Genomic DNA, 12,000 nt, shown 5'->3' with positions numbered 1-12,000 from the left:
GGATTAGCCTGACGTAAGAGGTAAAATACTAAAAAATAACACACACAAAATCCAAAATTACCTTTTCAATACCAAATTAAGCAAATGCAATACCAAACAAATGCCACACAGATATTCTTTTGGCATTTTATTGGTATAAATCTTTGTTATTTCACCTCTTATGTCAGACTTATCAACGCCAAATTGTGGTATTAGGAACAGAATTAGGTACTCATAAGCTATTTCTCCTGCTCGGGTTGTGATCACGCAAAAGCGGCATCCCTACGTTGCACAGTGGGAAAAATTCGGCAATTAACCACTTCATTCGAGCAGTTGAAATGACGTTTGGAGATTTTTTTCTTCTAGAACCACGAGAAAAATAGCCATCATTTGCGCATTTCATTTCATTTTAGTTGGTCCAGTTTTGTGAAATCGCTGGTAGAAAGTCACACCAAAACTGCTTGACAAAGTGGTCAATTGCTACCCTTATTAATTTTTTTCAAAACGCAAACGGTCCCAACCATTAGAAAAACATTTTCTTACGTAAAAAATTTCAGGAAATCGATTGCGCTAGGTTTCGTAGACGGCAAAATACGTAAAATACTCGTTATACCCCAATTTCCCTATGATCTGTGACTATAACCAAACAGTTTCCATTATGTTTCATTACTCAACCGCACGCACTCATCAAATCTACGCTAATCTTATGTAAAAATTACCACTATGGCACTGTTACATCCCGCTTTGTTACAATTTTCGTATATTTAGCAGTGCACACTGTTATTTCGATCTATTTCATGACATTGAACTTGACTTTGATGAACTTCAGCTCAATATACCATACACTTTTCTTGGATGGGGATGAGTACTTAAGGGGGTTAGATTTTGATAAGTTCTTTAGTGGGAATGACACTGATGAAGACTGCACATTGTAGTCGAAATACGTATCTGTCATGGATACAAAAATTAATTAAGTGGAATTAAATGGAAGATAAACCCTTTTGCTGTTTTATTTAGCATTCCGCTAACAACCCAATTTCATTACTTCATTATGATGGCTACCAAGCCTTTGGGGATTTTCCTTATTAAAGATTTGTATAGATTTTTCTCCTTTAGCTTACTTAAATCTTTGGTTTTTATTAGTTAGGTAGGTTCCGATTCAACACATTGTAGTTTCATTTTTATACCTATGATCTTGACTTTTTACCTAGGGGATGAGTACTTAAGGGGGTTAGATTTTGATAAGTTCTTTAGTGGGAATGACACTGATGAAGACTGCACATTGTAGTCGAAATACGTATCTGTCATGGATACAAAAATTAATTAAGTGGAATTAAATGGAAGATAAACCCTTTTGCTGTTTTATTTAGCATTCCGCTAACAACCCAATTTCATTACTTCATTATGATGGCTACCAAGCCTTTGGGGATTTTCCTTATTAGAGATTTGTATAGATTTTTCTCCTTTAGCTTACTTAAATCTTTGGTTTTTATTAGGGAGTCCGCTTTGAGAAGCGTCCGAGAACGGTTGTGTGTTTTTGCTCCGCTGCGTGCTTTTTTTTTTAGAGCTCGGGCTATCTTTGTGCTGCCGTGTAGTTTTTCGGTGCTCGCATTTGAATAGTTTTATGTCCCGGACGCGATAATTCTATTTAGAATGATTTGTGCTGATGTTTTTCCCCTGTTGCTTTGGTGCCTGGTGTGCTCTCGCTCCCTTTGTTGACAGTGTGACTCGACCGCGCTGATCTATTATTAGGTTTTTGCGGTGTGCATTGCTTTTGTGCACAGAGTGACATGAAGAAGAAAAGTGATATTTAGTTATTGTGTGTTTGGATTCGCTGGAGGAGGAATTGTTTAAAAATGACTAGAGAAAATTAAGCATCGAGAATGCGCTCCCAGATGTATTGATTTGGTGAGTACGTTCCAGTTGAAGATTGCTCTCTCTAAATATCCCTTTTTTGAATACGTTTCATCAATCAAACATTATTATATGTTGGGTTTGGGGGGGGGGCAGCCTAAGGGTTTCAATGGATTTGTAGACTGGACAAGTGTTCGTGGATTTGCCAGTCCCTTGTCACGTGTTGATAGACGTACATCTTGTCGTTTGTCTTCCAAAGGTCTTCAATGAAGTTGATTCACCCAGCTGCAACAAACCATCAGGCAGAACTTTACAACCAGTGAAGTATCTGCAGTCATATGTAATCCTTGCACTGATGGTGGGTTCTATTCACATCACATGTTCCCCTATAAAAAAGTGAACTTGTGTCGCATATATTATAATCTCATCTGATTCTGGATTTTACAGTCAGCTTCACAGGTGTCAACCTCCTGCCCAGGAATAAGGAAAACTTCGTTAAAGTCTCTTATTGTGTTTCCCTTCCGACTGGGGGACTTGTAGACTTCGGGGCAAACTTTCTTTGACGGTGGTGGATTATTCCCTTCGTTCGCCTCCGTATCCGAAACTGGCTACATCTGTTCCAATTCTGCTTCAGCCTCCAAGCGAGTCTTGAACTCTCTTTTTTTCACTCAATTGATACGTTCCCACATTGGGTTTGGCATGGAGAACTCGTCTTGAGAGAGTTTCGCTACCGCGTTTTTTTTCCGGCCAGTGTAGGATTCCAGCTTCTTTCCAACCAGAAAGAATTACGGTTAGGCATGTTTCGCATCTTTCAATTGTTTGTACCACTTTAAATGGCATTTTTTCCGCACTTGAACTTGGACGACACTAGCTGACTCCCTTCCGAAACATTTTGAACTGTCACTTTTCTCCAGGCAACTTTGTCATCATAAAACTGAACGGTACCAAGTCAAGTCAAAATGGATAATAAATAAACAATAAGGTATTCAAATTTACTTTATAAATGCTATAATAAACCATTGTGCAGCGATGATCGAGACGTTTCCGTCGGATAAGATTATTTTGCGGCCGAGTGTCTAGGAAGCTATGGAAACCGAAATGGCTCTTGATTTTGTTTTATGCCCTTATAGTATAAACCACCATCGCACTTTGTGAGTTGCCCCAATAGAACCCTTGCTTTTGGTTTGAATCAGTACAAATTCGTTCTATTATATAAAAAAAAAAAGAAGTATACATATTCATTTTCTTCCGAACTAAATAAACCACCATCACGCTTTGTGAGTGGCCCCAACAGCATCCTTGCTGTTGGTTTAAATCGGTTCAAACCGCTTATAATTAATTATTTTGGTCATTGATAAAATAAAATAAACCATCATCACACTTTGTGAGGGGCCCCAACAGTATCCTTATTGTTGGTTTAAATCGGTATACACACATCTAATAATGATCTACATCTCTAGACAGCCGGCTGTTTAGAGCATAAATCGAAAACACTTATAAATAACTACACAAAACAAAAGATCGCATCACTTATCAAGGTGAATCCTGATCCAACGAACCTAACCCACTAACAAAACCTCCTTCCTGTGACTTTTGTGGGATGCAGAGGTAAACACGGTCCCAAAACAACAAAAGTCACACACTAACATTCCTTCCCTCTCCCACCTGATTGCAAGGACGTGGCCGGTGACGTTATTGATCTTTAAAGGTAGGAGTCACTGGAACATGTACACTGAGAATGGCAGGTTACTACCAAGCCCCATTCAGTTGATTCTTTGTACAATTTCACTGGTTCAGATCAATCACGGAGTGCAACTATCGATACGTGCAGTCAGACTAAGCTAAGCTAAGCTAAGCTTAAATCTTTGGTTTTTATTAGTTAGGTAGGTTCCGATTCAACACATTGTAGTTTCATTTTTATACCTATGATCTTGACTTTTTTACCTAGGGGATGAGTACTTAAGGGGGTTAGATTTTGATAAGTTCTTTAGTGGGAATGACACTGATGAAGACTGCACATTGTAGTCGAAATACGTATCTGTCATGGATACAAAAATTAATTAAGTGGAATTAAATGGAAGATAAACCCTTTTGCTGTTTTATTTAGCATTCCGCTAACAACCCAATTTCATTACTTCATTATGATGGCTACCAAGCCTTTGGGGATTTTCCTTATTAGAGATTTGTATAGATTTTTCTCCTTTAGCTTACTTAAATCTTTGGTTTTTATTAGTTAGGTAGGTTCCGATTCAACACATTGTAGTTTCATTTTTATACCTATGATCTTGACTTTTTTACCTAGGGGATGAGTACTTAAGGGGGTTAGATTTTGATAAGTTCTTTAGTGGGAATGACACTGATGAAGACTGCACATTGTAGTCGAAATACGTATCTGTCATGGATACAAAAATTAATTAAGTGGAATTAAATGGAAGATAAACCCTTTTGCTGTTTTATTTAGCATTCCGCTAACAACCCAATTTCATTACTTCATTATGATGGCTACCAAGCCTTTGGGGATTTTCCTTATTAGAGATTTGTATAGATTTTTCTCCTTTAGCTTACTTAAATCTTTGGTTTTTATTAGTTAGGTAGGTTCCGATTCAACACATTGTAGTTTCATTTTTATACCTATGATCTTGACTTTTTTACCTAGGGGATGAGTACTTAAGGGGGTTAGATTTTGATAAGTTCTTTAGTGGGAATAACACTGATGAAGACTGCACATTGTAGTCGAAATACGTATCTGTCATGGATACAAAAATTAATTAAGTGGAATTAAATGGAAGATAAACCCTTTTGCTGTTTTATTTAGCATTCCGCTAACAACCCAATTTCATTACTTCATTATGATGGCTACCAAGCCTTTGGGGATTTTCCTTATTAGAGATTTGTATAGATTTTTCTCCTTTAGCTTACTTAAATCTTTGGTTTTTATTAGTTAGGTAGGTTCCGATTCAACACATTGTAGTTTCATTTTTATACCTATGATCTTGACTTTTTTACCTAGGGGATGAGTACTTAAGGGGGTTAGATTTTGATAAGTTCTTTAGTGGGAATGACACTGATGAAGACTGCACATTGTAGTCGAAATACGTATCTGTCATGGATACAAAAATTAATTAAGTGGAATTAAATGGAAGATAAACCCTTTTGCTGTTTTATTTAGCATTCCGCTAACAACCCAATTTCATTACTTCATTATGATGGCTACCAAGCCTTTGGGGATTTTCCTTATTAGAGATTTGTATAGATTTTTCTCCTTTAGCTTACTTAAATCTTTGGTTTTTATTAGTTAGGTAGGTTCCGTTTCAACACATTGTAGTTTCATTTTTATACCTATGATCTTGACTTTTTTACCTAGGGGATGAGTACTTAAGGGGGTTAGATTTTGATAAGTTCTTTAGTGGGAATGACACTGATGAAGACTGCACATTGTAGTCGAAATACGTATCTGCCATGGATACAAAAATTAATTAAGTGGAATTAAATGGAAGATAAACCCTTTTGCTGTTTTATTTATTTAATAAATTGCACTTTTCGTGTACATGTCCATAGAATCGATTACAGTAGGTATAACAGACATCAGAGTACGGAAAATGCATGTTTTTTCCCAATTTATCCATGCTTGGATGTGACTCAAACTCAACAATTAGATTTTTTCTTCGTAACTTAAATACTTGGTTTCTTTCGAGAACAAATAGGTGGGCCCTTTTGTACTAAATAGTCACCCATGAAATATATTTCATGTGTAATTGTCGAGCGCACTTGAAGTGCAGTAGTGCGTATCAATTAAACGTCAAAAATTGCATAGTTTCATTTTAATTGTTGTAGCAGCGGGAAGGAATCATTTTCGTCCTTCACTGTGACATCATAAGTATCATCGGAAGAAATTCAGCTGTTCTTCGCGTTTTGTTTCGAAAACGAAACCAAGTGGTTGGATTCTACGTTTCACGATAGTTATGAATATGTATATCGCAAAATTCCTATCATCTGTAAGTTAATCAAAAAAGATTAATACAAAAATGTTGAAATTCTTAGCAAATCTTATATTTTATAGGGAAATTTGGGTTAATCAGACATTTACTATACTCGGTTGGGATTAATACCTACTGCAATCGATTCCATGGACATTTTATTGTATATTGAGCTGAAGTTCATCAATCATATCCTTTTCAAATCATGAAATGGATCAAATTAACAGGCTGCAGTGCTAAGTATAAGGAAATTGTGGCATAGCGGGACTTAACAGCACCACATATGAATACTATTGACGGCAATCGATTCCTTGGAAATGTTTACATAAGATTAGCGTAAATTTGATGAGTGTGTGTGGTTTAGTTATGAAAAATTATGGAAACTGTTTGATTATATACACAGATCATACGGAAATTGTGGTAAAACGGGAATTTTCTGTACTCTGGCGTCTACGAGACTTAGCGCAATCGATTTGCTGAAATGTTTTACATAAGAAAAGTGTTCTTCTATTGGTTGGGACCGTTTGCGTTTTGAGAAAATCAATTAAGGGTATCAATTGCCATTTTTTTTCCAACTGTGCGTTATGTTGAGTTGTGATCGGAGTTGTACGGAAACGATTATAAATAATTTAAACACACCGGTTGCTTGACCGTCCGCCATGGTGGAGGTATACGAGACAATTTTTATTGTTTTGTATGAGGATAAATGTACATATATATGACGTAACACAAAAAAATAATTTCAAACATGTATACAATTCAAAGTGTTTTTATGTTACTTCATACGCGAAGTTAACGATTTTCAGAGTTGGTTGGAAATGCTAACATGAAGCTTTAGTGTGATGATTTATTAGCTAGAGAATGATCTTTAGAAGAGGGTAGGTGGATAGTTCCGTTAGAGTACGGCAGTATGAAAATTGAATAGAAGTTGAAAATGAGCGAAGGGCCGTTAATGCGACAGTTTTTGAAGATAGACGCACATTTTTTCCTAACCCGTACGATGTACGCGGGGACTTGAAGTATGTCTCCTGTGGACTTGTGTATGCCTGTGGGCAACTCACCCAAAACTCATCGGGAAATCTGAATTAAGTACTTTCCGTACTTACCTGCTTTTCCACTCCGACCATCCGACGTTTTTTGTCATACGTTAATCTTTCGTTTTTTAAATCGTTCATTTTATCCCAATAAATCTAATCTAATAGCCTGTTAAATCACTCTCCTAATAAAGTATCCTGAGCAAAAACTTCCAAATAACAAATGAAATCAAAATTTTAATTTACTATATTCTCATCATGTACAGAGGTTACTCAAAATAACTAGGATAGGCAAATTTTTGGTCAACTTTGGAGTGTTGTAACTTCGTCAAATATGATCCTTTTTTAAATCTTCCAAGAGAATTTGACTGGAAAACTAATACCAATTTACGGTGTAACCACGAAAATAATCCTGGTCACCGGATCCCGGAGATATTCCGGGTTTCCGGAGGGCTTCCGCCCAAAACATGGTCATAATCTTTCCTTTCATGGCAATGATTGGTCCAACTGAGTGCCATGATATGGCACCCCATACCATAACTGAGCCTACTCCATGCTTTACAATCACTAGCGAGCACAAAAGTGCTGGCGAACATCTCCAGAGCTGACGTCGACAGTCATTTTGTTCATTAAAGAGTTGTTGTGTAGCAAGAGCACATTAATACAATAGAGAGACTTTTATTGGTCTACAACCACAGTTTAAAGAAATTTTCCTTTTACATGTTATCCTGGGGCATCTGCTGAATCACCTCCCCAATGGCTTTGTTTTGTGCAAAAATGTGATTGAAGCCTACTACAGGTTCTACCTCCCCCCCCCCCCCCCCCGGGGGATTCCAGAGACTCCGGAAAGGCCAATGTTGTCAATGTTTCACTTTAAATCTATAGAAAGGATATTCATAAAAATCCACGAAGAAAGAGCTGTCGCACGGCACGTTTTTAAGTAAAAACGCAATTGTCCTCTACTACAGGTTCTCCCGGGTGCATCCCAGTGGTTCTGAGAGCGGCCAATGTGGTCAATTATTGACTTTAAGTCTATAGAAAGAATAGTCATAAAAATCCATGAAGAAATAGCTGTCGTACAGCATGCTTTTGAGTAAAAACGCAGTTGTCCCCTGCTACAGGTTCCCCCGGGGGTATCCAGTGGTTCCAAGCGCGGCCAATGCGGTCAATGATTCACTTTAAGTCTATGGAAAGCATATTGATGAAAATCCATAAAGAAAAAGCTGTCGCACCACATGTATTGGTTTAAAAACGCAATTGACCCCTGCTACAGGATCCCCCGGAGGTATCCCGTGATTCCAAGAGCGGCCAATGCGGTCAATGATTCATTTGAAGTTTATGGAAAGCCTATTCATGAAAAACCATGAAGAATGAGCTGTCACACGGCATGTTTTGGTGTAAAAACCGCAATTGTCCCCTGCTCCAGGTTGCCCCGGGGCATACCGGAAGTTCCGAGAGTGGCCAGTGTGGTCAATAATGCATTTAAAGTTTATCGAAAGTCTATTAACGAGAAACATGAAGAAAGAGCTGTCGCACGGCATGTTTTGAGTGATTAAGTGTGAGCCCGCATTCAGAACCCTCCACCAGAACCGATTCCAGGGAAATGGCCATATATCGGTTGAGTATAGGCCGATTTTAGTTGTTGGCATATGATTCGCTTTAAAATTGTTTTTCTTTCTTTGTAATTACTAAAAATATATATTTTTAACCAGCATCATATATAAAATCTCATCAAAAATTTAGCAAGTTAGACAAGATCTCAGGAAACGCAGAAAATCTCCGGTATCCGGTGACCAGGATTATTTTCGTGGCTACACCGTAAATTAATATTAGTTTTCCAGTCAAATGCTCTTGAAGTTACAACACTCCAAAGTTGACCAAAAATTTTCCTATCCTAGTTATTTTGAGTAACCCCTGTATGTATGTTACACTCACAACCTTTACGGCGTACGTACTACACGCCGTTATTTCTAAATGATCATCACACTAAATTACTATTATAAGTAAAATGTCATAACAAGATAGCTTATGTAACGTAATATTAAAATTAGACTAAACTTGGCGTTAACCAGCACCAACTTTCCTATGATCCGTTATATTTTGAAAAATGAATCGATTCAAAAGATCGATTCAAAAGATCGATTCAAAATGATTGATTAAATCGGTAAATCGATTGTTTTCAAAAAAAAAAAAAATGTATCGATTCACTAAGATCTATTCTTGCTTCAAGATCACCCAATGCTAGTTTGGACTCCAAAGAGCACTGTGCACGATGGTCCTCCGGCGAGACAAAAGAGTTGGTGTAGGCCCTAAAAGCCCCGAAAACATCAGTACAGTAACAGATACGGAAGGGAAAAATCGACAGGCAACTAAAACGGACTAATGAATGTAAACTCATGGCATCATGTCTCACATTTTTGGAGTTTAAATTTTGGTTGATATAGAGGACCCACTAATGTCATATCTGACTGACACTCTGATATGGATCACATCTTTCAGTGTGACCAGCAACATCAATTGATTGATGCGTCTTCATTGGTTTGATTTTTGACAAGGAATATTTTCTCGCTCTAAAACTGATAAGCGTTACCCACATAACTGTCAAGAAAGTTTTCTTCCTCAGACTGGAGCACTGCGGAATCCAAATCTATCAATTTATCACAATCAACTAAACTGTCATCCTGCAAATCAAACTGAATACTCACTCCTCCCCAGGATGAGAGGAATAACATTTACGAGTTCAATTAGTCGCTTGGTCATGCTGGACACAATGACACAGTGGTCGAATGTCAGTAGACTTCTTACCACTGCCGACCGGTCAGAAGTGTATATTCTTGGAACGAATTTTAGCTGAAATTATAACCCTGTGTCTCAACCCAAAGCATCATATATTCATGATCTATATGCTTATGAATAATTGATGAGCTATGTCTCCTTGTCTGCACCATGACCCACTAAGTCCCTCGATGACCAACACACAATCCAAGGAAGAAAACGCCTCCCTCCCGGGTGTCCGATAAAGGATTGAGCTCTAAGGACATTTCCCTATACGAGAATACGTACATGAATGGATTATTAATCGCATCTGTTAGCTTCTCAACAGACACCACACATCGTCTCCAAAGACGACGTTGTCAGTTAGCTCCATGTATAGGCTCGACGATGATGACGGTAATGAAGATGTAAACGTGTAATAAAGAGAGACGATCAATCAAATTCCTCGAGTTTTCTCATATTCTCCATCTCACCTACACTATGCGATTGTGTTAAGCCGTATGATGGCATGTTAAAGGTTATCTATACAACAACGGTGCGTAATGATTTATCTCTGCTTTGTTTCAGTGGACGAAGGATGACTTTGGTCTGGGAACCCACCGGAATCTGAGCGGATTCGAGCGGTACTCGATGGTTGGAAGTGACGAGGAAGGAGATTTTTCCTTGGATATTTTTCCAGTTATGCTTGACGATGATGCTAAATACCAGTGTCAGGTTGGTCCAGGAAAATCAGGTAAGATGAAATGGCATTTGCAGAGATTGAGTAGCGTAGCTGTACGATGGACTCCGTTTTTTTATTCTATGCAGGTAATAATGCGCCTGGAATCCGATCTCGTTTTGCAACGCTGATGGTGCTTGTTCCTCCGGAAAAACCCAATATTGTACAGGGAGACTTTATGGTTACAACAGAAGACCGGGAAATTGAACTTGAATGTGTTTCCGTTGGAGGAAGACCAGCTGCCGAGGTATGCTATCCAATCCATTGCAAGCAATTAATTTTCATATCACTCTTGTTCTATAAATTTCTACATGATCAAATGGAGTTCATATTATGTTGCATAATCTACCATTGGAATTCTAACGAACGAATCCTGCTTCCACCACTTACAGATAACATGGATCGATGGCCTGGGGAACGTTTTAACGAAGGGAATTGAGTACATGAAAGAAGCACTACCAGATGCACGGCGTTTCACGGCCAAATCCATTTTGAAACTCACGCCGAAGAAGGAACACCACGATACCACCTTCACGTGCCAGGCACAGAACACCGCAGACCGAACGTACCGATCGGCAAAGTTAAAACTGGAGGTTAAGTATGCTCCGAAAGTAAGCATTAAGGTAATTAGCGGCGACAGGATTGTGGCTGGGACTGACGTTCGCTTTCGATGTCATGCCGATGCCAATCCTCCAGAGGTAACGTACAAATGGTACATCGGTCACGAAATGGTGAATGACAACTTTTCCACTGAGCTGGTATGTGTTTTCCGAATGCAATGATAAGGCACTTTAATTAAAATTCCAAATATCCTCTCACAGGTAATATCCAACATTTCCAAAAAGTTCCACGATGTCATTGTGGAATGTGAAGCACGAAATGTAGTAGGCAAAAGTGAAGAAAGCGAAACTTTGAACGTAAGCTATGGACCCACCTTTCGCAGCTTGCCAAAATCCGTCGATGCTGACCTAAATATGGTAGTGACTTTATCCTGCGATATTGATAGTAATCCCGTGGCGGATATTGTATGGGTCCATGATGAATCCGGTCGTGTTATGTCCACATCGGCCAACCTGACTATAGTGGTAACTCACGCAACTGCGGGACGATACCTTTGCAAAGCTTCGGTTCTTGGATTTCCAGAGATAGAATCGGAAGCTACCGTCTATCTCAAGGGACCACCTAGCATCATCTCACCACGGCAGCAGTTTGGAACTATTACCGACACAGGTCGGCTTGAATGCGAGGCATTTTCCATCCCACAAGCGAAACATATCATCTGGCTGCACAATGGTCGCGAAATTAACACCAGCCACGAGACCGACTACAACATTGTCGAGAGCCTGCAGCCGGACGGTGTTAAGTCGACGTTAATCATCTACAATAGCCAACGGCAGCACTTTGGTGGCTACAATTGCACCGTTATAAACGAGTACGGGATTGACTTTGTGGAAATTGATTTCGTTTCGAAAGGTAACATATTCCAGCATTCTACCATTCTATCTTATATTCCATATAGGCAAGAAGTTGAAAGAAACCATTGTATAAAAAAAGAGCGGTTAACTGATTTTTCTCTTAATCGTAAGCATAAACAAAACGAGCACCATATTTTCCATACTAGCAAAATATTCATTTTGATGTTTCCGCGTGCTGTAGGGTTTTA

The 12,000-nt window shown here is 38.6% G+C and overlaps 1 protein-coding gene across 1 annotated transcript in view; it reads left to right on the top strand.

Moving 5' to 3' along the window:
- The window catches only part of LOC135708880 (irregular chiasm C-roughest protein-like), a 417,033-nt gene that overhangs the window by 380,656 nt on the left and 24,377 nt on the right, over positions 1-12,000 (top strand). Inside the window, exons 3-6 of the mRNA XM_065231050.1 lie at positions 10,187-10,352; positions 10,427-10,584; positions 10,730-11,095; positions 11,159-11,810. Coding sequence (XP_065087122.1) covers positions 10,187-10,352; positions 10,427-10,584; positions 10,730-11,095; positions 11,159-11,810 — 1,342 coding nt within the window. The remainder of the gene's footprint in view (positions 1-10,186; positions 10,353-10,426; positions 10,585-10,729; positions 11,096-11,158; positions 11,811-12,000) is intronic.

The sequence above is a fragment of the Ochlerotatus camptorhynchus genome, unplaced genomic scaffold (assembly GCF_037179485.1).
Source record: "Ochlerotatus camptorhynchus isolate MF236.1 unplaced genomic scaffold, CSIRO-AGI_Acam_v1.1 ptg000338l, whole genome shotgun sequence".
Taxonomy (NCBI): Eukaryota; Metazoa; Arthropoda; class Insecta; order Diptera; family Culicidae; genus Ochlerotatus; species Ochlerotatus camptorhynchus.
The sequence above is the reverse complement of the archived record's forward strand: the minus strand, read 5'-3'. Positions and strand labels throughout refer to the sequence as shown.